General features: G+C 40.2%; 1 protein-coding gene across 1 annotated transcript in view; it reads left to right on the forward strand.

The window, feature by feature from the left end:
- SLC26A3 (solute carrier family 26 member 3) overlaps window positions 1-26,319 on the forward strand; it is a 29,272-nt gene extending 2,953 nt beyond the window's left edge. The window contains exons 5-20 of the mRNA XM_029234014.1: window positions 1,215-1,379; window positions 2,780-2,932; window positions 3,387-3,469; window positions 7,391-7,538; window positions 7,649-7,762; window positions 7,869-7,946; window positions 11,895-11,990; window positions 12,976-13,082; window positions 14,380-14,449; window positions 14,542-14,634; window positions 16,177-16,272; window positions 19,712-19,945; window positions 21,400-21,454; window positions 24,086-24,228; window positions 24,352-24,417; window positions 26,233-26,319. Coding sequence (XP_029089847.1) covers window positions 1,215-1,379; window positions 2,780-2,932; window positions 3,387-3,469; window positions 7,391-7,538; window positions 7,649-7,762; window positions 7,869-7,946; window positions 11,895-11,990; window positions 12,976-13,082; window positions 14,380-14,449; window positions 14,542-14,634; window positions 16,177-16,272; window positions 19,712-19,945; window positions 21,400-21,454; window positions 24,086-24,228; window positions 24,352-24,417; window positions 26,233-26,256 — 1,725 coding nt within the window. The 3' untranslated portion in view covers window positions 26,257-26,319. The remainder of the gene's footprint in view (window positions 1-1,214; window positions 1,380-2,779; window positions 2,933-3,386; window positions 3,470-7,390; window positions 7,539-7,648; window positions 7,763-7,868; window positions 7,947-11,894; window positions 11,991-12,975; window positions 13,083-14,379; window positions 14,450-14,541; window positions 14,635-16,176; window positions 16,273-19,711; window positions 19,946-21,399; window positions 21,455-24,085; window positions 24,229-24,351; window positions 24,418-26,232) is intronic.
- Window positions 26,320-27,150: the final 831 nt, after the last annotated feature.

Below are 27,150 nucleotides of genomic sequence, written 5' to 3' on the forward strand. Positions count from 1 at the left end.
CACCTACCACAGCCAGAAGTGAAAGGGCAGGTCTACTTTGCAAAGATGATTGAACATGGGTCTAGAGAGAAGGAAAAAATAAGAGTGGGGAGGCACATGTGGTGACAGGTGAAATGCTGAATTCAATAATATACCTGGAAATTTATATACTCACTAAACAGAACTCTATGCAATAGAGAAACTGGCAGCTTGGGAACTTTTTTCTTTCTAATTCCTCATTGACTACAGTCTATTTGGAAGGGATGGGCGCTTAGCGCTTTGAATTGTCCATGTCAAAGATTTGGAGAAAGCTGAAAATGATTATGGAGGGGTTTAAAGCCTCACTCCCAAGTCACACCCCTGTCACCATGCCTGGATTATGAAAATGTCCCTATCCTCAAGATGTTAGATAGTGAAAATGTCAGACTCCTCAAGATGTTGCCTAAGTTTACGGCTAATGATATTATTAGTTAAGACCATTCCTTAAAGAAAAAGAAAAAAAGAGTCAATTCAAACCAAGACATAAGTGGTGGGTCTTCTTGACCAACAATGGGGTCAGTTCAACAATGGAGTCCGAGTGCATCTCTGATCCTAGTGCATTTGCAAACTCACAGCTCAGTTTGCATTCCGGGGACGGGAGTGGAGAGGTAGGCCAAGCATCTATCCATTTACTTTCTTGCAAAATCCTGAAGCTTTGGGGGAATGAACCACTTTTGCCCTCATTTAAAATCAAGCACTTTTGATGTCATGAGCAGTTACGTATTTCCTAACAAAAATCAAGCAACTTGTTTGAGGGAATCTGAATGGATGTTCGCCCATGCATGCGACAGCAGCTGTAAAAGGTAACTGAAAATTCCCTGGGAAGATTTATGAGGGCTAATGCTAGATAAGATTCTGCTATGAAAGGTTTATGGGTGAGTCTCCTAAAGATACCGCACTTTCAAAAGAGGGAAGAGAAGAAACCTGTTAGTTCTTGGGGGTATACTGGACTGATGTGCTATTTGAACACCATGTAACATTCCATCTTGGGGTGGGGGGTGTTGGGATAGGGGAGGGAAGCAGAGGGTGGTACCTTGCATGGGAGGTTTTCCAGGAGGCAACAACACTTGCTTCTTCAAGACACAGGGGTGGAGGCTGACCTCCACATTTTGAATCATTACAGTAGCTGATCCTTCAGTCTGCCGAGGTGTTCTCTGAATCTACACTAACAAAGGCTCTGCTCTCTCCCTTTGCAGTTGCTCATGGGGGTTCTGCAGCTGGGCTTCGTGGTGATTTATCTGTCCGAATCCTTAATCAGTGGCTTCACCACAGCTGCCGCTGTTCACGTTTTGGTTTCCCAGCTCAAATTTATTCTTCAGCTGACAGTCCCAGCACATGCTGATCCATTTTCAATTTTCAAAGTAAGTATTCCTTTTGCTTAAAAAATATGGAAATACACGAAATTCACTATCATGTTTCCAGGAGAACTTTCCTTTCATGCCTTTGCTGCAGGACTTACCTGTAACTTCCAAGAAATCAATGGGCTGTGAAATGTATTCACATTAAGAAAAAGTGGCAAGGAGAACAACGCTGAAAATCTACCACAGCGACCATATACCACATCAGCTGATGTGAATAACAGAAATTAACTATCACTTCTCTTAGATCTGAGTGTTCAGTATTTTTAAAAAGAATAAACATCGATGCCCATTATTAAAAGTTTGTCCCAAGTTTTAAAATCTTTCTCAAAATCTTATTTTGAAAGAAATGTGCTGATTGAGTGCAAGTGCTTCCCTAGTTTTAAAAAGCAGGTCTTGTTCTTCTAGAATTGAAGTTCTGACTCTTATGCATCCCTGTTTATAAAACAAAAGGAAATTGGCCAATATGTAAATAGAACAGTGGTTCTTTCTTCTCTCCTCTAAAGGATGTTCTGTAGAACAGAGAGCATTCTTAGCGCCTCTGAATTTATGTATTTTTGTCCTCATTCTTTCTTCCTTTCTGAGGCTAGCTACAGGTTTGTCTCTTTTATCTTTTCAAAAATCCAGCTTTTAGTTCCATCGATCTTTTCTATTGTCTTTTTAGTCTGTGTTTCATTTCTTTCCACTCTGATCTTTGTTATTTCCTTCCTTTTACTGACTTTGCGCTTGTTGGTGCTTCTGTCAAGACAGTCTTTGGGAATCAGAGACAAACTCCCTCCAAATTGGAACCAGCCCTCTCTCACTCCCATCCAGAGCTATTCCAGAAGTGGAGTCTTTTGGGAACCATTTGGGATCCAGTTTGGACCTGCTTGAGCTGTCTGGATCCCACAGATACGGCACCCAACTGGCTTAGAGAACTGCACAGCTAGCCAGGAAACTAGTTTCCAAAAGTGACAGAGAGAGTCAACGAAGAAATATGAGGGGTCTGAACATTTAAAAAAAGCCAGGAATTAAGGGGATACATGCTAAGAAAAACTACCAGAGGTCAAATGTTATTCCCTGGACAGAGCAGTAGTGTTGATTGCGAAATAAAAAAGATGGCAACGAGACCTAAGAGCAGAAGAGACTAGTTATAAAAATGTGAAAAACGTCCAAGAAAATTCAACACTAGACGAAGAGCATCCCAAAACCAGTGTGGTGACAATGCTGTGCTGACTCACCCTTCTCATATCTCCATGCTAGTCTCTGCAATTACTCGTGGCTAACATGAGCAGAACAGGGAATTGCTATCAATCTGTTAGTCGTTTCACGTCTATGTTTATTTTTATCTATTTGGAATTAAGTGTTATATCCAAATTACACATTAATGTAGCACTTGGGTGTTTTTTACTTTTATACTCTAGGTACTAATTTCCATATTCTCACAAATAGAGAAGACTAATATTGCAGACCTTGTGACATCCTTGGTTATCCTGTTGGTGGTATTTGTGGTTAAAGAAATAAATCAGCACTACAAAGCCAAACTTCCAGTGCCCATTCCAATTGAACTCATCATGGTAACTGATCGTCTCAAGACTTTCTTTCATAATTCGTTAGTCTTGTGTTTTTATGTCTAAAGCCCTTCACCGTCTGTAGATCAGGAGGCTTTAGTGGGACCGGTGACCTCTCTGCAGTTTCTGGGTATCATATTTAGTATGGTTTTCTCTTTATTCAGAATTTAATAACTTGCTTTGATGACTTGGGGTTTATTCTTTCTATGTAAGACAAGGATGGGGCAGAGAGCAGACCTCTGAGAATCCTAGTGAGAGACCCATTGGAATGGAGCTGTGGTTCTCAGCTTTGGTGGTACATTAGAATTGCCTCGGGACTTTTCAAAAAGTAGCCAAACCTGAGCTTGAGATTCTTATTCAATAAGTCAAGGGGTGGCTTTTGGCAATGGTATTTTTTTTTCAAAGCAACACTCTTAGTTACATCTCCCATTTCTAACTTGGGCAATTTGCAACTTTGCAGACTGTGATCGCAACAGGTGTGTCATATGGCTTTGACTTCAAAAACAGGTTTAACGTGGCCGTGGTTGGGGAGATGAAAAGTGGGTAAGTGTCTCTCTTATTATGGCATCTCCAAGCTCTAATTAGAGAGTAAGCAGTAGTGACGAACGACTTCAAGCTGAAATGCATGAACCCAGCTCAGAACCCTCCCTGTATCTGGCATCCATCATGCATCCAGGAGGAGGGCTCACTACCCTCCTTCTAGGGGGGAGTCACAAAGGACATAGGGTCTGCAGTTCTTAACATCAGAAAGTTTCTCTGTGTGGAAGAACTCACAAACCAGAAGAGAAGGGGCTCACGTGCAAGAAAAGTGAGATAGTGAAAATAGAAAAATAGACAAAGTAAACTTGCTCCTCCCCTTAAAAGGAACCGAGGGAAACCAGATTTCCTTGGCCATAAATTACTATAAACAATATGTAGTGTTTTGTTTGAGGTTACTGGAGCCAAGTTCCGACAGTTCAAAGGAGACACTGAAGGAATACCTGCCACACGCTGCTTGAGCAATCCAGATGGGCACACTCTGTCCTCTCTGAAGATCAAATTCAAGACAAGCCCAGAGCAACTCTTAGCGCTGCAGAAGGATGGGAGGCGCAGCTTGTACAAGGAATTTGAAAACGTATTCCATTGCATTTATTGGATTGAGGAGGGAGATCCAGTTTTGTGCTCTTTCCTCTCTCTGCCCTCTGGCCATAGCATCAATTTCTTCCAACTTGCTTACCAAGGGAAGGTGGTATTCCTGTAAAAAAAAAAACCAAAAAAAACCTCCCTCCCTCCCCATGCTTAGGAGTATTTGAGAATTATTCCAGGAATCAGCATTTATATGCATTGCATTGTTGACTTAAAACTAACTAAATTCTATTAAAAGCAAATATATATTTTTAAGCAAAAAATATTTTTATCATCAGATAAAATTGTGTTACCACTTGTAATATTTGGATCACAAATATCACTTTTAACTTAAATGGGAGAAATTAGGCTGAAGCTGAAAGACTATTTCTAGTGTTTCTCTCCACTATGCAACTTTCAAGTGATAACCGTTTTTTTTTTTGCGGTACGTGGGCCTCTCACTGCTGTGGCCTCTCCCGTTGCGGAGCACAGGCTCCGGACGCGCAGGCTCAGCGGCCATGGCTCACGGGCCCAGCCGCTCCGCGGCATGTGGGATCTTCCCGGACTGGGGCACGAACCCTTGTCCCCTGCATCGGCAGGCGGACTCTCAACCACTGCGCCACCAGGGAAGCCCGATTATGCTTTATTTAAACATCTTGGGAGACACAAACTAGATAGATAAGTAGATACAAAATTAAAGAGGATCTTGCCAGAAAGGTTTTGAAATAAAAGGTAAGGACACTGAGTTACAATCTTAGAGACAGTACTTAGTAAATATATTTTAAATGTCAATGGACCTCCCTCCATAGTGTGTGTGGGTAGGGAAAGGGGTAACTCACATTTATAGGTCATTACACTCTACAGAGAGGCAGTGTAGCCCAGTAAGCAAACTCATGCTTTCTAGAGGCAGAGTGCCTAGGATTTACTTCAGACTCACTTCCTGATCTTGGGCAAATAAACTCTGTGCCTTAATGTCTTTGGCTGTAAAAATGGGGCTAAAAATAGCATAGGTTATTACATAGGGTTCTTGTAAGGATTAAGTGAATTAATATGTGTGATGTCCTGAAGTGCCTGGCCTACTGTAAGTGTTCGAACTGCATTACTGCTGTTCCTAATTTAGCACCTAAATTAGGTACTAGGCACTTTACACACTTTTTTTTTTTAATTAATTGATTTATTTATTTTATTTTTGGCTGTGTTGGGTCTTTGTTGCTGCGCCTGGGCTTTCTCTAGTTGCAGCAAATGTGTGCTACTCTTCTTTGCGGTGTGCGGGCTTCTCATTGCGGTGGCTTCTCTTGTTGCAGAGCACGGGCTCTTAGGCACGCAGGCTCAGTAGTTGTGGCTCATGGGCTCTAGAGCGTGGGCTTCAGTAGTTGTGGCGCACGGGCTTAGTTGCTCCACGGCATGTGGGATCTTCTCGGACCAGGGCGCGAACCAGTGTCCCCTACATTGGCAGGTGGATTCTTAACCACTGTGCCACCTGGGAAGCCCCTACATGCTTTTTACAGTCCCATTTTTTCTGAGTGATAATCAAGTGAGCATTTTAGATTTCTGATGATTGCAAATAGAAGATAACTGGAAGGTAACTATTGCTAATTATTGCTAATCTGTTATTAATGAATATGACACCTTAGAAGTGACTTTGTGAAGCTACATACACTGAATGCAGATAACTTGGCTGAAGGAAAGAGATCATTGAAATAGTAAAGGAAACACAAAGGATATATTCAGATTCCAGAGGGACCCTGTAATAGTAGCTTACAGGTACTTTGTACTTTACAGTGTGTCAACAGTAGTCACATTCATTATTTATTTGACCCTCCCACAAAAATTATGAGGAAAAGAGAACAAGTGTTATTATCATCACTTTACAAATGAGGAACCTGGGTAAGTAGCAGAGCCAGGAAATGAATCAAGTTTTCAGACTGTAAATCTCCATCACACCACTCTGCCTATGGTGATTAGAGGCTAGAAAAAAAGAATGATAGCAGGCTTCTGGTTATTTTGGTATAAAATGCAGATTATAATTGTACCACTGGTTTTAGATTATATATAATATTCCAAGCTAACTTTCTGATTTACGAAAGCTGCAGAATATGAAATAATAGTACTTCTTCAAAATTAGAGCTAAAAATCTAGTAACATTCACAAAACATGAATAGCAATTTAAAAAGAGTTGAATGGACCCAATTAACTTACCTCCAATAAGTTTTAGGTCAGAAACAGATGTTTATAGGAGCTGAGCATTTTAGTAAATTGATGTTGAGTTTGGGATATTTGGACTTTATAATGCAATTAGTAAATATTATTTAACTGCTCTGAGTTCATGAGGCGCAGGCACAGGAGTATCCTCTGTGGCTTGAATGTTTCCCTGACACTATCTCACTTTAAATGGAAACCCGCCCTCCGTCAGGGCCACAGTTGGCTCTAGAAGTTCTGTGGAGTGCGGGGCAGAGTCTAACGCCCATCTGTTTGCTAAGGGTTTTCCATGAAAGGTTATCATTTTCAATGAAGCGAAGAATTTCTTGCTTTCCTTCTCTCAGAATTGTGTTTGCTCAAAGAGCCTTCATCCATGGATAGCTATTGGAGGCATAATGGGTGATTCTTTGCAACCCAATGTAACAATACAAGTGGGATCTGAGACATTTTGCACAAAGCTTATATTGATCTAAGTGTACACTATAGTGTGGCTATGCTAGCAAAATCATATCAGATTTATCACTATCACTGGACTAGATTTACACTCATATCAAATACAGGCGGCATTGCTTTTCAACAGTAAGACAACAGATTCCAAGGTTTTCAGTGGTGCTAAATTCTTGCTACTCATGCTCCAAAGGCACAACTCAGCCTAGATTGCATTCATTCATTCACTGACTTGCCCAACAATTACTGACCACCTGATATATGCTGTGAAGGACCATTGTTGGTCCTGGTCATAGAATAATGAAGAAGTTACAGTCCCTGCTCTGGGTCTGGATGGAGAGTTGGGGGAGAGAGGGGCAGGGATGGAAACAGGAGGCATCAAGAACTGGGGAAGCATAGAGAATCTTGACTAACCCTGACCTTGGGGGTGAGAGAAGACTTTCTGGAGGGAAGGATAGGGATGAGGGGAATGGTTCAGGGAAAGGCAACAGCAAATTAGAAGCTGTCAAGGTGAGAGATGATGGGTGATGAGAAACAAAGAAAGCTTGGTATAGCTGGAGTATAAATTCTGGGAAAATGGTAGTAATTAAGCAAGATGTGGAGGAGGGGTAATTGGGACCTTGCTAAGGGATTTGCACTTTTCCTGAGAACAAATGGATACTGTTGAAGGTTTATAAGCAGGTTGGTGGCATTCTGACTTAATTTCAATTTCAGGTTTCAGACCCCTATCACACCTAATGTGCAGACTTTCCGAGATACCATCGGAGACTGCTTTGGCATTGCCATTGTTGGCTTTGCAGTGGCCTTCTCTGTGGCCAGCGTCTATTCCCTCAAATACGATTATCCCATTGATGGCAATCAGGTAAGTATAAACCGACGCTGGGTCTAATTAGGCAACTTTATATACTATTCTGCATGCATAATATCAATGGTGTCGCACCTAAAGAAGATTCTTCCTTGTTCTCCCATCAGGAGTTAATCGCCTTGGGAGTGAGTAACATATTCGGTGGATCGTTCAGAGGATTTGCAGCAAGTACAGCCCTCTCCAGATCAGGGGTCCAGGAGAGTACAGGAGGCAAAACCCAGGTACTGGAGGATCTTTGCTGTGAGGGTCGTCCTAGCTTGAGTCACTGGGGATGCGGATCCCGGGGGGAAAGTTGAGTCTGTGATGAGAATGTTCTCATCTTCACAGGTTGCTGGCCTTCTCTCTGCCGTCATCGTGCTGATTGTCATCCTAGCCATTGGATTTCTCCTGGAGCCTCTGCAGAAGGTAGCACTCCTCTCTTGGACTGACATCTCTCTCCTTTGGGTGATGAATCAAGGACCCTGGTTCTTAAACTGAGGAAGCACAAACTAAACTAGGGAAAATGAGTATCTACAAACTCTCAGATCCTCTTCTTAGCCAATACTCTATGGGCCAAAACTATTTCTTTTTCTCCTGGCACTATCTTATGAATGTTAGGAATGCAAATATCCAACAACTCTACCCTTGCAACTCATACTCTGCCTTATCAACTCTCCTCTTCAACCGCTATGTTTGTAGCCCCAGATATAATTAATGCTTACATAGGAAGGCATCCTGGCACTGCAGCTTCGATATGGATTGACTAAAGTGAAGATTTTCTTAAAGGTTGAGGTCATCAGGGCCTCTATCAAATTCAGAGAATGGTGCTATCATCCACACAACCTGTTCTTAGGAATACGCCCTGCAGCTCCCAGAGTTTGGTTTGACTCCAAGACCAAAGCTGTCAGATTGCTGGATGGGAGCCAACAGCTAGACTTTGACCTTGTACCTTCACCTCATGCTCCTCTCTCCATCTCTCCTGAACTGTAATTTTTGAGGGCGTAGTTTAACGCTTTGTCCACCCTGGCAGGTCACAAATATAACAGCGGGCCCTAGAAAATACAGGATCTGTAGGAAACCAGATGATGGTCAATACCTTGTTCTTTGCGGTGTTAATTTGACTTTGAGGGAGTACAGAGGGCACTGGCTCTAGTCCTGTAGATGTACTTCTAAGCGGCTCTGCCGCTTATTACCTGTGTGTTTTGGGCCGATTACTTAACCTCTCTGAACCTCAAGTTGCCCATTTGTAAAATAGGGAGGGAAATAGTCCCCACCTTACAGAGTTGTTGCAAAAATTGAATGAAATAATGCACGTGAAATATTTAGCCCAGGGTGTGGCACATGATAAACAATAAATAATAGCCTTTTAAAAAAATTTATTTATTTTTGGCTGCGTTGGGTCTTCGTTGCAGTGCAGGGGCTTTCTCTATTTGTGGTGAGCAGGGGCTATTCTTCGTTGTGGTGCGTGGGCTTCTCCTTGCACGGGCTTCTTCTTGTGGTGGCTTCTCTTGTTGTGGAGCACGGGATCTAGGCACGTGGGCTTCAGTAGTTGCGGCATATGGGCTCAGTAGTTGTGGCTCGCAGGCTCTAGAGCGCAGGCTCAGTAGTTGTGGCGCACAGGCCTAGTTGCTCCGCGGCATGTGGGATCTTCCCGGTCCAAAGATCGTACCCGTGTTCCCCTCATTGGCAGGCGGATTCCTATCCACTGCGCCACCAGGGAAGTCCCAATGCTAGCCTTTATTGTAAAGATTATTATTGTTTTTGTTATTCTTATTCTACAAACATTCTATTATACCTCTGACTACGAAGGACATAGAGATAGGACACAGCCCACCAAAGTCTGTTGGTTGTTATCTAGGCCTTTTTCCTTGTTGGTTGGTTGCTGGACCATGAGTTTTGTCCAAGGTTTCTGGAGTCCCAGTGCAGTTATCCCGAATGTGGCCAAGCAGTGCACAGTACTCTTTGCTAAAATTATGCGTTCTTCCTATGCTAACCTACTGATTTCCAGAGGAATGGCATAAAATGGGTCAAAAAGTCACCACCAAAGAAATAATGTGTGTAAGAATGTATATCTCAATAAAAATAAATGCATACACAGCTCCCCGAAATAGAGAATTCTGCCCCGTGTGCTTCCTCCCATGTGTATCCCTGGGCTCTACCTCACCCACTTCAATTGGGAGAAACTAAAAAAACAATTGCCGTTTAAAATCCTATCTCTTTCGTGAATAAACCACACCAGTGACGCTGTCCAGGATGCTAATCAAAGGCCCTACTTTGTAAAGGAACCATGTGACAATTCCTTCTTAGACCATTGTGTCTAATGTTTTTGTTTCATCTGAATAACCGGTCTACTTCTTTTTATCATATAAGGACAAAATAACCCTTCATGATAGCTAAGAATGAACGTCCCTTGAGCGCTTACTAAGCATGAGCAGAGTTCTAAGCATTTTGTTTACAATTAATCCTTTGTAGCAATTACAGTATGGATACCTGGTTCCTGGTAAAATGATTCCCCTTTTCCTGTCTATGGCTTCTCAGGGCTCTGTAATCTTTATTTTTCTTTAAAGGGCTCTATTGTGTATGTATTTCACTGTAAATTGTTTCAATTTCTTTTTAATTTTTAAAAAAATTTAAATTGAAGTATAGTTAATTTATAACGTTGTATTAGTTTCAAGTGTACAGCAAAGTGATTTGTTTATACATATATATGTTATACATATATATGTTGTTTACCCATTTTCAAGTTGTTTTTCCATGGAATACTGACCAGGTGGTAAATAATGCCTAATGAAAAGAAAAAACATGTCTCTTCTGCAGGTAGTACTTGACGTGTTTTATAGTAAAGTCCCCCAAAGCAGCAGGCTTATTGTACAGAGTACTGCGAACCTTTCACGCAGCTACCATGGCAGGGGGGCAGGGCATCTACACAGCTACACTACAATATCAAAACGAGTACATTGACATCGGTACAGTACTGTTAACCAGATTACAGACTTTATTCAGTTTCCCCCATTTTTTAACTGGTGTGCATTTGTGTGTAATTTCCTTTTTAAAGTCACTTAAGACAATATTTAGTCTTCTAAACAACCACCTGTATTCTCACAGTGAGTAAATGAGCTAGTCAGGCATTAAATTATAAACATAACTTGTGAAAATAAAAAATGTCTAGATCAGTTAAACTATATTTGAGATAGGAAAACACAAACTGTGTTTGGTTTTTCTTTGTACATTTCTTTTATGGTGTGAAAGTAGTCAGTATACAAATTCCATAGTCCACTCAGAATCGAACAGCTGAATTGGGGGCAGGGGTTGGGGGCCTGTTCCTACCATTGTGTTAAAACCCAAATAAGGAAGAGAGGGTGCCATTCAGCATTTTTCACCTTAATTATCATAATTCCTGCAAGACAAATTATCTCATTTTGCCATGCCACGAAACAAAAACTTGAGCTTAGCTGACCACCCAGACCCCTCTTCGTGACTCTACCGTTCAGCAGTATCACAATCAGGCTTCTTAAAGGAGGCTGTGTTACTGCCTCTTCCACTCACTAGTTCACCCACTCATTCGCTGAATAATTATGAAGCCCCCCCCCCCCACGTGCATTTACCACAGTAGGTTCTGGGGATCTAGTAGGGAACAAGACAGATAAGGTTCACACTGTCCCAGAGAGTCGGCGTCAAATCTTTGCGAACCTCTCTGTGATCTTTGGCTTCCTCTTACTAAATGACATGATCACTGATCATCATCCAAGGTTTGAATTCTGATTCCAAGACCCCAAGCTCCCCAAGTTTCTTTTTTTTAAAAAAAAAGATTTTTTTGATGGGGACCATTTTTAAAGTCTTTATTGAATTCGTTACAATATTGCTTATGTTTTACGTTTCGGATTTTTGGCCGTGAGGCATGATCTTATCTCCCCGACCAGGGATGGAACCCGCACCCCCTGCATTGGAAGGCAAAGTCTTAACCACTGGACCACCAGGGAAGTCCCCCCAAGTTTTTTTTTTAAACAAAGAGCAACCCCCTCTCCCTACCTACAGTAAATAGACATACACTAGACCACCTCTGCTTGGGAAGAATTTCTTTTGGTCATAGGTCTTCAGATCTGCCTTTCTCTGACCCAAGGTACAGGCGAGTAAATGCTATCAGATCATTTATGGCATGTCCCTGTCACTGTGGTGGGGACAAAATCATGGCTGGGGACAGCTCACAGTCCCGGGTCTGGTGTATCGTGCATGGCATTGCACACCAGAAAAGGGTGTATCCTTTGATAGGCCTTGAGGCCCTGGAAAGGACTCACTTATTTACAACCTTCACCTTTGCTTCTCTATGGTTATTGGATTATCTCAAAGTACATCTGCTCTTTATGTTTTTCACAGTCTGTCCTGGCAGCTTTAGCCCTTGGAAACTTGAAAGGAATGCTGATGCAGTTCACAGAAATACGAAGATTGTGGCGAAAGGATAAGTATGATTGTGTAAGTAGAGGCGATGGTATTTGAAAGAGAGGAATCAGAATGACATTTTAATGCTGATGTAAAATGCATATTTATATTGCAAACAAAGTGAAATTTTGTTTCTGTCTGTTCAAATAACCTGAGTTTATTTGCTATCCTGAAACTACATACTCTAATGATTATTCTCTGGGATTTTAATGTAAAAGGATGAGCTACTTACAAGTAGGCAATGGTCCATGAAACACAAGGAGAGAACTTCTTAGATCTGTTCTAAAACTTCTTGAAGTCACCTCTAACACCACAGAAACTCTCTGAATCTTAGGGTATGCATTGCTTCTGTTCTTCATTACATCATATGTTAGTTTCCAGAGAATCTGTGAAGAAAAATTCTGAACGTTCCTTTTGGAAACACTCTATAAAGGCTCCCCTCGCTCTCAGCATGCCTTACAATGAGAAGCCCATGTCCCTAATTATATCAGGGTCAAAGTCTGTGGTGTAAAAAGGCTTGTTAACATAGCTTATGGTACTTAACAAGCATAAAGTAATAAACCACACTTGGTTTAGTTTTGCTGCTGATAGATCAGTGTTAGGGATTTTAACACTTTTTTGGCATGCTAGGAGTCTGGTAGAGACAGTAGCCTTTAATTAAATCAGAGGACCAAAAGTAAGAGATTAGTCCAGGCTCTACCAATTAATTTGCTGATTTTGACAAAGAGCAGCTGGTTCTGGAATTTTCGCTGCGACAGATTCAATCATTTCCTTAACTGGCTCAGGGATGGGATTAGAAATGGATACACTCGCTTGGGATTTTTGAAAAGATTTGCTTGTGTTTCTGCAGCTCAGAACCCGAGCCAGCAGAAATGACTTCAAGGCAGGTCCCTTCTGCTGTGCACTCCCAACTTCTGCTTTGGGCCCTAGAAGTTCATGCTTTCTTATAGCTCTGGACCTAGGACACTGTACTTAAATGAGAGTAAACGGTGGTGTATGTGTTGCCTTCTTTTGACAGCTAATTTGGGTCATGACCTTCATCTTTGCCGTTGTCCTGGGCCTCGGTTTAGGCCTGGCTGCTAGTGTGGCGCTTCAGCTCCTGACTATCGTCTTCAGGACCCAGTTGTAAGTGCTCATTGTGGTCTGCATCCTTGCAGGCTTTGACCTGCCCAGGTCGGAGGAGAAAAAAACCTGTCACTTGTTAAGGGAAAAGCAGTTTAGTTGATAGGTATGCAAATCTATCAAGATTGGCTAAGCCTGAGATTTCCCTGGTGGTCCAGTGGTTAAGACTCCGCGTTTCCACTGCAGGGGGCGAGGGTTTATCCCTGGTGGGTAACTAAGATCCCACATGCTGTGCCGTGTAGCAAGAAAAAAAAAAAAAAGGAAGAGAAGATTGGCCAATCTGTTCTGCCTCACCCCAAGGCCTGAGGGTGAAAGAATGGCCCAACCTTAGAGCATCAGCCAGATCCCACCAGTTATTGGTCTGCTCCCTGCTTTGACACCAATTCAAAGAAATCATAAATCTCTGAGTCTGTTTGCCCAGCTGTAAACTGGTGGTAATTCTATTCTGAGCAGGTTTACTGTCTTTGTCTCAGACTTGTTAAACATGGGAAAGTGTTTCTGAGAAGATTCTGAGATTCTCCGTGTCTGGGGGAGTGTTGTTGTTCCTCTGGATGGGTTGTTAGATTGGACTCCCACCTGAAAATCAAGGAGCTGGATTAGAGAACTTCTCAAAGGCCCCCCTCATCCCAAAATGCCACAAAAGCTACTTAGAATTCTTGATTTTTAACAGAATTCCAAACAGAATTCCAGTCCAAACATCTTTGGATTCTTAAATCTCTGCCATGTAATGTCACCACCATGTGGTCACTCAGCCTATGTTGGATTACATGGCATGACAGAGAGATAAGGCTTGTTGGGATCTAAGGTGTTCTAGAACAGAAGGTATTATCATAGTTAAGGTTGATCCTGGACTGACGGAACACATTTACATTGAAATGTTCCTGCACTTGTTTATTCACTTATATTTTCATTCATTTCTTGGGGACCCATCAAACACAGAGACAAACTGAGTGGTCATAGGCAAATCATGATACTTCTCCATGTCCTTATCCATACAAGGTGACTGTATCTGCCTTATTTCACCCACTAACTGATATTCAGAATCAAAATGGCAAAGCATATGGAAGTGCTTTGTAAACTGGATGTGGTAAATGGGAGGAGAGGCACGGTTCCAGGAGCTGTGGGAGGGTCAGTCAAAGAAGGTGTTTGCCCTCCAGGGCATGATGGCGTGAGGATTCCCCAACCTTTAAAATTTGGAAAAGTGAGCCTGCTTTGGAATGCTGGGAAAACATCGACGTTAGCCTCATAGGCCTAACGTATATGCATGAATGATTCACTTGGTGTTGATTTTTCCCTACAGTCCTAAGTGCAGCACGCTGGCTAATGTTGGCAGGAGCAACATCTATAAGAATAGAAAAGATTACTCTGAAGTAAGGAAAACTCAATTTTTCTCTTTGATTGGCTAAATGATATTAATATAAATCTAATGAGCACCATCTACTATGACTTCTCTGCCTTACAGATGTATGAACCAGACGGTGTGAAGATTTTCAGATGTCCATCTCCTATTTACTTTGCAAACATTAGTTTCTTTAAGCAGAAACTTATCGATGCTGTAAGGTTTGGGGTTATTAATTTTTTTTAATTCCACTGAATATCTAGGAAAGAAATGCTTGTTCTGTAACAGGAGTGTCATTCATTTCACATATGTTGAGGCTGGGTTGTGTTTGTGTTTTTGTATCCTGTGTCCCAGGGCAGGTGGAACTACATTATAAGGGGTCCATTAACATGTTGGGAAATGAGACCTTTTTTTTTTTTTTTTTTTTTTGCCGTACGCAGGCCTCTCACTGTTGTGGCCTCTCCCGTTGCGGAGCACAGGCTCCGGACGCGCAGGCTCAGCAGCCATGGCTCACGGGCCCAGCCGCTCCGTGGCATGTGGAATCTTCCCGGACTGGGGCACGAACCCGTGTCCCCTGCATCGGCAGGTGGACTCTCAACCACTGCGCCACCAGGGAAGCCTGAGACTTTTTGTATAAGGTCCAATATAGAGACCCTTTTTATTAAATTCTGCTGTAAAGTAAAAAGATTTACCACAAGATTTTGGGCTGCTGGTTTTTAACAGATGATCTCCTACAGATTTTCTTTGGGAATCAACTTCAGAAACAACACGAGTCCTTAATATTTGACTGCATCCTTGAAGAGATTCAGGATAGCAAATGAATACTTATAAGTGAAATGAATAAATATAAATGAATATTTAACACTAAATAACAACTAGTGTCCCTGATGTACTGGAGAGAAGCTGACAAAGAAGCAGACTTTAAGGTTAAGAAACAAAAGCTCAGCACTCACCCTTTCACATGCCTTCTGGTCCACTCTGTACCTTGCACAGAGCTTCTGCCTTAAACCCTAACTATTTTTACTCATTTGTTATGCATCAAATATCTTTCTACCCAACAATTTTTATTTTTTTTACAAAAATGGGATCATACTGTCTATCTGGCTTTAGATACTGTCCTTTTCACTTATCTTTCCATCTCACTACATTTTTTTGTCAATGATTTTTTTATTACATACTTTGATCCTCCTTACTTATTACTCTGGAGCTAAATATTACCACAATAAGAACACATTTGTTTTGGAAAGGGGAAAAATGAACGTTACCCTCAGATCTAATACTAAAAGTATAAAATAAGATATATAATAGTAGATATTATAAAATATAATCATACAAATTTTAATAGAATAAAAAGTATCTAGAAGCAGGATACTAATTAGATGCCACTCATATTCAACAAATAGAAAAAATAAAATAAAATTCCCTAAGGGTTGTGTGGGCCAAAAACAAAAACAAAAACTTCAAATAGAATTTAGACCCATTAATGGATACTTTAGGGATAAAACCTGGATGGTACAGAGGTTTTTGAATGTTAACTGCATACAGGCTGGGCAGACCATACGTCAGATACAATGCTCTCAATGATGATGTCTGGACCACTTGTAAATTTTATTTCAAATATCTGCTTTATGTGCCCCAATCCCTCAACCCATCCCGCTTAATTATGCTATATAAGTAGAATTATGCTATTAACTAGAATTATGCTATATAAGTAGCAGAATATTCAGCATTCTTGTAACACAGCAATGGGCTTTTCAGATTGGCTTTAGTCCACTTCGAATTCTTCGCAAGCGCAACAAAGCTTTGAAGAAAATCCGAAAACTGCAGAAGAAAGGCCTGTTGCAAGTGACACTGGTAAGCTTCTTGCCCACATTTCTGCATATTATACCTAAAAGCTTAGTAAAATGTAGTTCAAGAGGTTGGTTCCATTCCTTTAAATGAAATGCCAGATAAACAAGGTACTTTGTGTGTCTATTAGTGTCATGTTTTTAAGGGTCTCCTTAAAATTGTATTCTCCTAAGAAATTTTTTTTTTACGGTATGTGGGCCTCTCACTGTTGTGGCCTCTCCCGTTGCGGAGCACAGGCTCCGGACGCACAGGCTCAACAGCCATGGCTCACAGACCCAGCCGCTCAGCAGCATGTGAGATCTTCCCAGACTGGGGTACGAACGAACCCGTGTCCCCTGCATCGGCAGGCGAACTCTCAACCACTGCGCCACCAGGGAAGCCCCTAAGAAATTTTTTATTCTCCAAATAAAACAGTTTACAATCCCATCAATTGACCCAACTCTGAATCTATGCTTCAGAAATTCACTACTTATCCTTGACATACAGTGTTTTGTTTAACATCTTTAGTGGAGTATATTTGCTTTACAATGGTGTGTAAGTTGTTGCTTTATAACAAAGTGAATCAGCTATACGTATACATATATCCCCATATCCCCTTCCCTCTTGCGTCTCCATCCCACCCTCCCTATCCTCCCACCCTCCCTATCTGCCCTCCCGCCAGGTGGACACAAAGCACCAAGCTTATCACCCTGTGCTATGCGGCTGCTTCCCACTAGCTATCTATTTTACAGTTGGTAGTGTATGTATGTCCATGCCACTCTCTCACTTCTTCCCAGCTTACCCTTCCCCCTCCCCATGTCCTCAAGTCCATTCTCTATGTCTGCATCTTTATTCCTGTCCTGCCCCTAGGTTCTTCAGAACTTTTTTTTTTTAGATTCCATATATATGTGTTAGCATACGGTATTTGTTTTTCTCTGACTTATTTCACTCTGTATGACAGTCTCTAGGTCCATCCACCTCACTACAAATAACTCAATTTCTTTTCTTTTTATGGCTGAATAATATTTCATTGCATATATGTGTCACATCTTCTTTAGCCATTCATCTGTCGATGGACACTTAGGTTGCTTCCATGTCCTGGCTATTGTAAATAGAGTTGCAATGAACATTGTGGTACATGACTCTTTTTGAATTATGGTTTTCTCAGGATATATGCCCAGTAGTGGGATTGCTGGGTCATATGGTAGGTCTATTTTTAGTTTTTTAAGGAACCTCCATACTGTTCTCCATAGTGAATGTATTAATTTACATTCTCACCAAAGTGCAAGAGGGTTCCCTTTTCTCCACACCCTCTCCAGCATTTATTGTTTGTAGATTTTCTGATGAAGCCCATTCTGACTGGTGTGAGGTGATAACCTCATTGTAGTTTTGATTTGCATTTCTCTAATGATTAATGATGTTGAGCATTTTTTCATGTGTTTGTTGGCAGTCCGTATATCTTCTTTGGAGAAATGTCTATTTAGGTTTTCTGCCCATATTTGGATTGGGTTGTTGGTTTTTATGATATTGAGCTGCATGAGCTGCTTGTATATTTTGGAGATTAATAATCCTTTGTCAGTTGCTTCATTTGCAAATATTTTCTCTGAGGGTTGTCTTTTGGTCTTGTTTATGGTTTCCTTTGCTGTGTAAAAGCTTTTAAGTTTCATTAGGTCCCATGTGTTTATTTTTGTTTTTATTTCCATTTCTCTAGGAGGTGGGTCAAAAAGGATCTTGCTGTGATTTATGTCACAGAGTGTTCTATGTTTTCCTCTAACAGTTTTATAGTGTCTGGCCTTACATTTAAGTCTTTAATCCATTTTGAGTTTATTTTTATGTATGGTGTTAGGGAGTGTTCTAATTTCATTCCTTTACATGTAGCTGTCCAGTTTTCCCAGCACCATTTATTGAAGAGGCTGTGTTTTCTCCATTGTATATTCTTGCCTCCTTTATCAAAGATAAGGTGACCATATGTGAATGGGTTTATCTCTGGGCTTTCTATCCTGTTCTATTAATCTATATTTCTGTTTTTGTGCCAGTACCATACTGTCTTTTTTCTTTTAATTTTATTTATTTTTGGCTGCGTTGGGTCTTCATTGCTGCGTGCGGGCTTTTCTTCGGCTGCAGCGAGCAGGGGCTACTCTTCATTGCAGTGTGCGGGCTTCTCATTGTGGTGGCTTCTGTTGTTGCGGAGCACAGGCTCTAGGCGCGCAGGCTTCAGTAGTTGCAGCATGTGGGCTTAGTTGCTCCGTGGCATGTGGGATCTTCCCGGACCAGGGCTCGAACCATGTCCCCTGCATTGGTAGGCAGACTCTTAACCACTGCGCTACCAGGGAAGCCCAGTACTATACTGTCTTGACTACTGTAGCTTTGTAGTATAGTCTGAAGTCAGGGAGCCTGATTCCTCCAGCTCCCTTTTTCTTTCTCAAGATTGCTTTGGCTATTTGGGGTCTTTTGTGTTTCCATACAAATTGTGAAATTTTTTGTTCTAGTTCTGTGAAAAATGCCATTGGTAGTTTGATAGGGATTGCATTGAATCTGTAGATTGCTTTCGGTAGTATAGTTATTTTCACAATGTTGATTCTTCCAATCTAAGAACATGGTATATCTCTCCATCTGTTTGTGTCATCTTAATTTCTTTCATGAGTATCTTATAGTTTTCTGCATACAGGTCTTTTGTCTCCTTAGGTAGGTTTATTCCTAGATATTTTATTCTTTTTGTTGCAGTGGTAAATGGGAGTGTTTCCTTAATTTCTCTTTCAGATTTTTCATCATTAGTGTATAGGAATGCAAGAGATTTCTGGGCATTAATTTTGTATCCTGCTACTTCATCAAATTCATTGATTAGCTCTAGTAGTTTTCTGGTAGCATCTTTAGGATTCTCTACGTATAGTATCATGTCATCTGCAAACAATGACAGTTTTACTTCTTCTTTTCCCACTTGGATTCCTTTTATTTCTTTTTCTTCTCTGATTGCTCTGGCTAAAACTTCCAAAACTATGCTGAATAAGCATGGTGAGAGTGGGTAACCTTGTCTTGTTCCTGATCTTAGTGGAAATGGTTTCAGTTTTTCACCATTCAGAATGATGTTGGCTGTGGGTTTGTCATATATGGCCTTTATTATGTTGAGGTAAGTTCCCTCTATGCCTACTTTCTGGAGGGTTTTTTATTATAAATCGGTGTTGAATTTTGTCGAAAGCTTTTTCTGCATCTATTGAGATGATCATATGGTTTTTCTCCTTCAATTTATTTGTTAATATCCTTGCATTCCTGGGATAAACCCCACTTGATCACGGTGTATGATCTTTTTAATGTGCTGTTGGATTCTGTTTGCTAGTATTTTGTTGAGGATTTTTGCATCTATGTTCATCAGCGATATTGGCCTGTAGTTTTCTTTTTTTGTGACATCTTTGCCCACAGTGTTTTTCTTGGTCACAGTTCTTATGCATATTAGTATCCTCTCTTGCAGAAAGGATATATATGTACTGTTGATGGCTTTAAAGATTCTGACGAAGAGCTGGACAATGATAATACAGAAGAACTGGATCAGCCCATCAATACAACAGACCTGCCCTTCCAGATAGACTGGAACGCTGATCTTCCTTTCAACATCATGGTCCCTAAAATCAACCTCCACAGCCTCATTCTTGACTTTTCAGCAGTGTCATTTCTTGACATTTCATCAATGAGGGGTCTCAAAATGGTAATTTCTTTTTTCTGAATGGAAACAGCTAATCAGTCACTAAAGGTAAAAAAGGTGTATTTGTGGAAGGATGCTCCTTTAGATAACACATGCTTAAGTAGAAGTAAATTTTAATCTTAGAATATTTCATGGAGGGAGTGCCGGTGGGGCATGTTCAGAGAACTCTTTAAAAGTGCATTTCCCATGAGACTGCATATAATTTCTAATGTATGCTTATAGACAACAATGCTCATAATCCTATTAAATTCCAATTCTGCAGTGCCTTCAAATCCTTGCGGGTGTTGTATCTCAATTGTCCTGAAATAGAGGAGGTCTTGGGAAAAAGTGGAACAAAAAAGTGGCCTTTTGTTTTTATCCTCATCTTTCATAAGCCAGTGAGATTTCACTTGACTATATAACAATGTGTGGTTTTTTTTAAGTAGATATGCAAAAGAATAAATGTCACATGTGATTTTAAAACAGAACTTGTAACAATCAGGTTGCAGAGCTCTTTTCTTTGCACAGTTTCGTCAGCATTTCTAAAATAATGAGTTTCTGACAGAAATGCAGAAACAGATATCAAGAGAATTTAAGAATTCCAAGTCTCCCTCTTTTGCTTGATTATTTTTTTATAGAAATCTGCCTACATAAAAACTGACTTAAGATCTGTTAAGTATAGGTGAACTGGATATAAACTTCAAAAATAGGATCAATTTTATTTCCTTCAAACTATCTTAAAAAAAAATCTAAACATCACATAACTTTTGAGACTGCCTGCCTTTTCTTTTTCTTTGCTTCTATTTTAGCTTTGGAGGAGAAAATACACAAAAAGTTTATGTTTTGATCTTGGCAGTATAGCACAAAGGACGGGGACTCTGCCTTAGGTTTCCTTGGTTTCCTTAAGGTCCTAATTCTTACTTCAGCCCAGTAGAGGCTCTAAAAGTGTTTACTGATGATAATAGTGATATTAATGATCACTAAACTGATCAACAGTACAAGATACTTTTCTTAACCTTATATGACCTTTCTCATATCACTACCGGCCTTTGTTCTTAGCCTAAAGACCAGGAAAACGGATAAAGATTCATTGGTGCTAGATACCTCCAGGCACTGTGGACAGGAATAAAAAGAACGATGTGTACGGGTCATGGGGTTTTTTAACTTTTATATAGATGAAAGCTCTAAGTCAAGATCACCCCATAGAAGAAACTTTTAAAATTAAATCAGAGTTCATCTTGTGAGTCAAGGCAGAACATTTTCCCATCATCCTCCCTTAGAGTTCTTTCCTTTGGATTTCTTTCTTTTTGTGATAGAGCCTTGTTATTAACTTTAGTATCTCTATACTATTGTCTCTTTTCAAAATGTAAAAGGCTCTGAAAGCAACATATCACCCTAAGACATAATTATGATAGTTTTCTTTATGATTCTGACAAGTGAAACTGTTCCCTAAGGAAGATCTACTTTCTTTTTAACAGATCTTGCAAGAATTTATCAGGATTCAGGTAGATGTGTATATTGTTGGAACTGATGGTAAGTTGTTTTGTTTTTATATTTTGACAGTTTCTTCACTGCTCTCAATCTAGACAGCTTCTCCAAAGAACAGGCACTTTTTATGATCACCAAGAAGGAAATCTAATTTGTAGATTTCCAGTAGAAATCTCTAGGGAACAGCATATTTATATTTGAGTTGTGTCAATATGTAATTAACTTTACAATTTGAATCCTAGTTTAACAGGCAGCAAAGGAGTGAATATGTAACCACTGTTTACCCTAAACTTCCTAGAAAAGTAGGCTTGTTTTCTCTTTTCCTCACCTCCCTCGATTCATCGGCCCATAATTACCTGGTTTCTGCTTCACCTCACTGATGAGGTTGCCCTGCCAAGGTCATCAATGATGTCCAGGTTGTCAAGATCAACCACCCCCAGCCCAGCCTCATTCTCTTGGAGCTTACTTTAGCATTGAGGTACCTTTCTTTAGCCTCTGTCTCCCTGACTTCTGCAAGACCATTCTTCTGAGTCCCACCACTCTCAGAGCTCCACAGTGTCTGACATTGTTTCCTCTCCACACCGCAGTCGGTCTTCCCCAAGGTTCAAACCTAAACCCTATGGTTCTATCAACTCTTTCTAAGTCAATCTCTTAGCATGCTTATGACTGCAAGCATGTCTACAGGTTAATGAATCCGCTAACTACACCTTCAGCCCAGACCTTTCTTCTGAGCTGCAGACCCTGTATTCAACCATCTGGATGTCCTCCAAGTACCTAAGATACATGTATTGAAAACTAAATATATTACCTTCCCTCCCAAAACTACTCCTTCTCCTTTTCTATCTTGATCACTGCATCACCACATACCCACCCAGTTGCCCAAAGTAGAAACCTTGGAGCCATCTTTAATTTCTCCTCCCCATCCCTCTATATTCAGTGAGTCACCATAAATATTCCCTAGTGAATCACTCCTCCTCTCCATTTCTACAGTCTTAATCCAGATCCTTATCAGTTCTCATGTAAGTCCTCTGCAAGAACTAATCAGTGTCCTTGCCCATGCCTAGAATATTCTCCCATCCCATTTTCTGACTCATCCCATTAATCTTTCTCCTGAAACTTATAGTCTAGTGGGAAAGCCCGATAATAAATAAAAAGATATTTCAGGTAATGATAAGCACTGTGAAGAAAAGAGCAGGGTTAAGAGACATAGAGCCACAGGGGTAGTGCTATATTAGACAGGTGATCAAGGATGTCCAGTAATGCGACATTTGAGCAGCAACTGGAATGAAGTGAGGGAGTCAACCTTGACAGTATCTTGGGGGAAAGCATTTTAGGGAGGGGGAGGGCAAGTGAAATTGAGGGAGGCGTGAAATTGGCATCTTTAATTTTTTGCTCTCTACTGGCTCCTATCCATAAAATCTACAGATATACTCTAGTTTCAAGGCTTCCTTATAATTAAAAATATTCTCTTAATCTCAGTAACCCTTTAATCTCTTAAACAATTTTATTCTTTCTCCATCATCCCAGGTTTTTTAAGATTGTCCTTTCCTGCTGCCTCTGCTGCCTGGCATCCCTCTTAGTCCTTAACTAAGATCATCACCTTCCCTCTCAGTGCACACCACCACCCACCGGCATCCTGGGTTCTGGCAACCACAATGCCCTCCTCTCTCCCTCTCCCTCAGACACTGCTAGGTCTTGTCGATATTGAAAGTTTGCCTGTGAACAGACTTTCCCACCTCCACCCTTTCATACCTTCTCTTCATCCTTCTTTCTCCAGATCCTAGGCATTCTTTTAAACGGTAACTGCTTCATCAAGTTTTCCCAGAATCCTGCCAAGAGGAAACAACCTTTACCCTTCTTTCTCTGAATTTCCATAGCACATGATCTGTGCCTCTTATTCATTCTTCAAAAATCTGAGGACCTACCTTGTGCTAGGCATTATTTAAGACCCCAAAAAAAATTAAAGAAAAAAATCAGATTGCTTCCTGCCTTTATGATTCTACAACAATTTCCCTTTCATTAAGATAGTATATAAGTGCTCTACCTTCACTCCAGGACAAGATTCATGTCTAACTTAGGTTTTGATCCTTCATATTACCCAGCCAGAGCTTTGCATATAGTAGACATGATGTAATATTTGGTTATCTGTGCAAACAATGCTGGTTAGTGCCTACAAGAATAGAATTCCTCAAATATGACTGGAGAGGTAATGTACGGTGCCAAGGAAGATGTTTTCTGATAGTACCCAGCACCTTTGGGAAAATGGACTAAAGCAGTAACTAGTAAATCCAGAACCAGGGCACTGGTCCATGAGTACACGTTCTATTTTGGCAGAATCTCAGCTTTTAGTAATAAGCTACATTTGATGCTCCAGTCATTAACGAGGGAGATTAACTCACAAGTCTCCTGCCTAAAAGTTTTTCTCATTTGAACCTTTTCCTTCTTTGTTTTTACATGAACACATTATATGTGTAATTTTCTTAGAAAGGTGTCCTTTAGTTCCAGAAGACATTGTACTAATGGTACACTGGTATCGTACCATTGCAACCCCCAAACACTTAACCAAACATCAGTGAAATGCACATTTGCAAATGTAAGTTCAAATCCCCAACCTCAAGGAGAAACCCATAGCCAAACAATTACTTCTTCCTGTTATTCTTTCTTTCCTCTCTTCAGATGACTTCACTGAGAAGCTGGCACGGTGTGAATTTTTTGATGATGAAGTCAAGGACTCAATATTCTTCTTAACAATCCATGATGCTGTTTTGCATATTTTGATGAAGAAAGATTACAGTACTTCGAAGTTTAATCCCAGTCAGGTACCAGCTTTTCGGCGACTTTCACATTTGTATAACCAACCATCTGTGCTTCTTAAATTTCCCTTTATTTTTCAACATTAAAAAAATATATTCCTAATCCATATTTCCATCCTGGTTTTTCAGGAAAAAGAAGCAAAATTTGATTTCACCATAAACACAAATGGAGCATTACGTAATCGGGAATGTCAGGTAAGATTCCTCAGCAGGTTTACCTGTATCTAGACATTAGGACAAAACACTTTTAAAAATAGTGAGGCCTCTTCCAGCACACTGCAGAAAGTCCAGCACCTGTTTGAGCCTCTGTGCCTCATCCCTACAAAACTGAAGCAATAACAAAAAAAAAAAAAAAAAGAAAGAAAACTGAAGCAACGTCAATCTCATAGGGACTCTGGGGGGAAATAAGCTCAGACCAGTACAAAAAAAGGATGGAAAATAGTGATACTCGATCTCTTAGTGCAATATTGAGCACAGAGAGAGAGAACGTTTTGTTTTCAAAGTACTTACAACAAAGATCTTATTCTGGTCTTGTCAATCCATGAGGCAGGGAAGGAATTACTGTTTCCATCTACAGATGAATTTGTGATAGAGCTGAGAAGCTAATGTACACATCCTGACCCCCAGATGCATGGGAAGCCCCTAGACAGTGCCTAGCCCAGCACTGAAAGTTAGGTTCCTTTACTTCCTTACTTGAAAGAGTTGCCAAATCATCATTTAACTGGATAGTGCCGTTTCATTCTAGAATATTCATTTCTAGAATATTCACTCCTATAAGGGACTGTCTCTAGTTTGGGAAAAGCAGAACTACAAATCAAAATGGGTATCTGCTGTAAGGCAAGTATATGGTAGGTGCATTACATTCATGATCTCAATCTTTACAACAATATGCAAAGAAGATATCTTCATTTCACAAATGAGGAAATTAGAAGGGCTCAGAGAGCTTAACTAATTTGCTTAAGGTCACACACTAAACTGACAACAGGATTTGAAGCAAGATCTGTCTGATGTCAAGATCTATGTTCTGCACACTATGATATACTGGCTGTTTCCTTTGGTGAAAAACTAATGGATATGAGGGTCCTGGGAAAGAATCTAATGATTGTCTTCAAGTACGGGAAGTGGCTGGTGGTATTTCTCTTATTTGAAGAAAGGTCTAAGAAGAATAGCAAAAAGGAATTTAAATTAGAAATGAAGCAATGTATAGCATAAGATAAGCCTGGATGATTATTAAGAGTTTTATCAAACAGAAAAAGGTTAGGTGAAAAAGCCATTCCAGAAAATTAGACCTGGTGGGGGAGAGGAGAGCCATGATTCTGTTTCCCAGGGCTGTTTTCCAGAAAACCCCACATCTAGCACCTTGCCCAAGGCCCCCACAAAGAGAGCCTTACCAGAAACCCTCTGCCCAGTTGTTGGATTCAGAATTGTCACCAAGTTTTAAAGGATCAAGTATAGGAACAGAATTTAAATCTGATGTCCAATCATAGCTTTAGAACCAACTGTCAAACAGAATGTAGTCAATACCATCCTGTACCTGTTTCCCTATATTTAAAAAAAAGAAATATTTAACAGGAGCTCTTTGCATTACTTAGAGGAAGATAAATCAGCAGTCGTGGTTAGGCCACCAGTGGTGATTCATGTAAAAGCTGAGTGTCCCTGACCAGCACACTTGGCCCCTTTGAGTTGGTATGGCCCCTGTAACAAATGTGAAGAAATATATTACTACAACACATTATATTCTTATTTTGGTTAAGTTAAATTAGGCCTTTGAAAGATACACTTCTATTACAACATGGTATCACATGGTTCTACGTTAACCAGGTAGTCGTGGAAGGTATTATTTGATCATTAAAATTGAAGACAAAAAACTTGTTGGTGACTCTGGTAAGTTCTAGGTCCCAATTTTAATCAGATTGACCACATTTACTCTTCTTAAATACAAGATATGATTATTAAGAGGGATAGAACTTAACAAGTCTTTTAAAGCAAGAACTTTCTGTCTTCTTCCAGGTACCCAGTGAAACAAAATTCTAATCAAAATATAATTCAGAGGGATCCTCATCTGACTGTCACATAAAGAACAACTTTATACCCAGAAAGTTATTGATAAGTTCATACATTGTATGAAGAATATTTTTATTTGACAGAAATTATGTTTCAAACTTTGGAACGAGATTGTTCTAGCATGGTATATTTTTCACATATCTAGTAGGCAATTATGTAAATACTCTTAATTTTATACCTTGTAGATTTATCAAAGGAAAATTATTTTGTTTGTATGTATTTTTATAGCACTGACAGATTTCCATCCAAGTCACTACCTTTGCGCATATTTTGCAGTGCATTTGCACCACTGCTTTGAATCTTGTAATTTGTATAGTTCATACTAATATATATCCATTTTAAAAAATCAATTGTACAGTGGGTGTGTCTTGCTTTGTAAAATTTCTTGTTAGTTTTCTGAAACATGCTTGCTGTGGGTCCTCTTTATAGTGATCTGACTGGAAACCTGCTACATGAGAATCTTCTAAACCCCCTGCAATGAGACTTCTTTGCCCAGATTTTATGATTACTATAGCTTTTTAAAGCACTCAACCTCCTATCCAGATTTAGATACAATCCTTCTAATGCCCTATCTGTAACTATAACTAGTTTTTGACTCTTTCTTCACTGCTGGTCATTATTTGTAACTCACAGGGTAACAGCTCTAGAGCTCAATTCAGCTGGAGAATGAGATTCAGCATGTTTCTCTTTTTTGCTGGAACTGTTCTTGGTACAAATTTGTATTTATTTTATGTAATAGAAATTAAACATCATCACCAACAGAAAAAGATTCAGTGGCCTCTGTTCAACATCAAAGCACTCTGTCAATGGGAAAAGTTGCCCCAATTGTTTTAGATCTCACCTCTGAATGTTTATTGTCAAAGT

The sequence above is a fragment of the Monodon monoceros genome, unplaced genomic scaffold (assembly GCF_005190385.1).
Source record: "Monodon monoceros isolate NGI ecotype Baffin Bay Population unplaced genomic scaffold, NGI_Narwhal_1 Super_Scaffold_2, whole genome shotgun sequence".
Lineage (NCBI taxonomy): Eukaryota > Metazoa > Chordata > Mammalia > Artiodactyla > Monodontidae > Monodon > Monodon monoceros.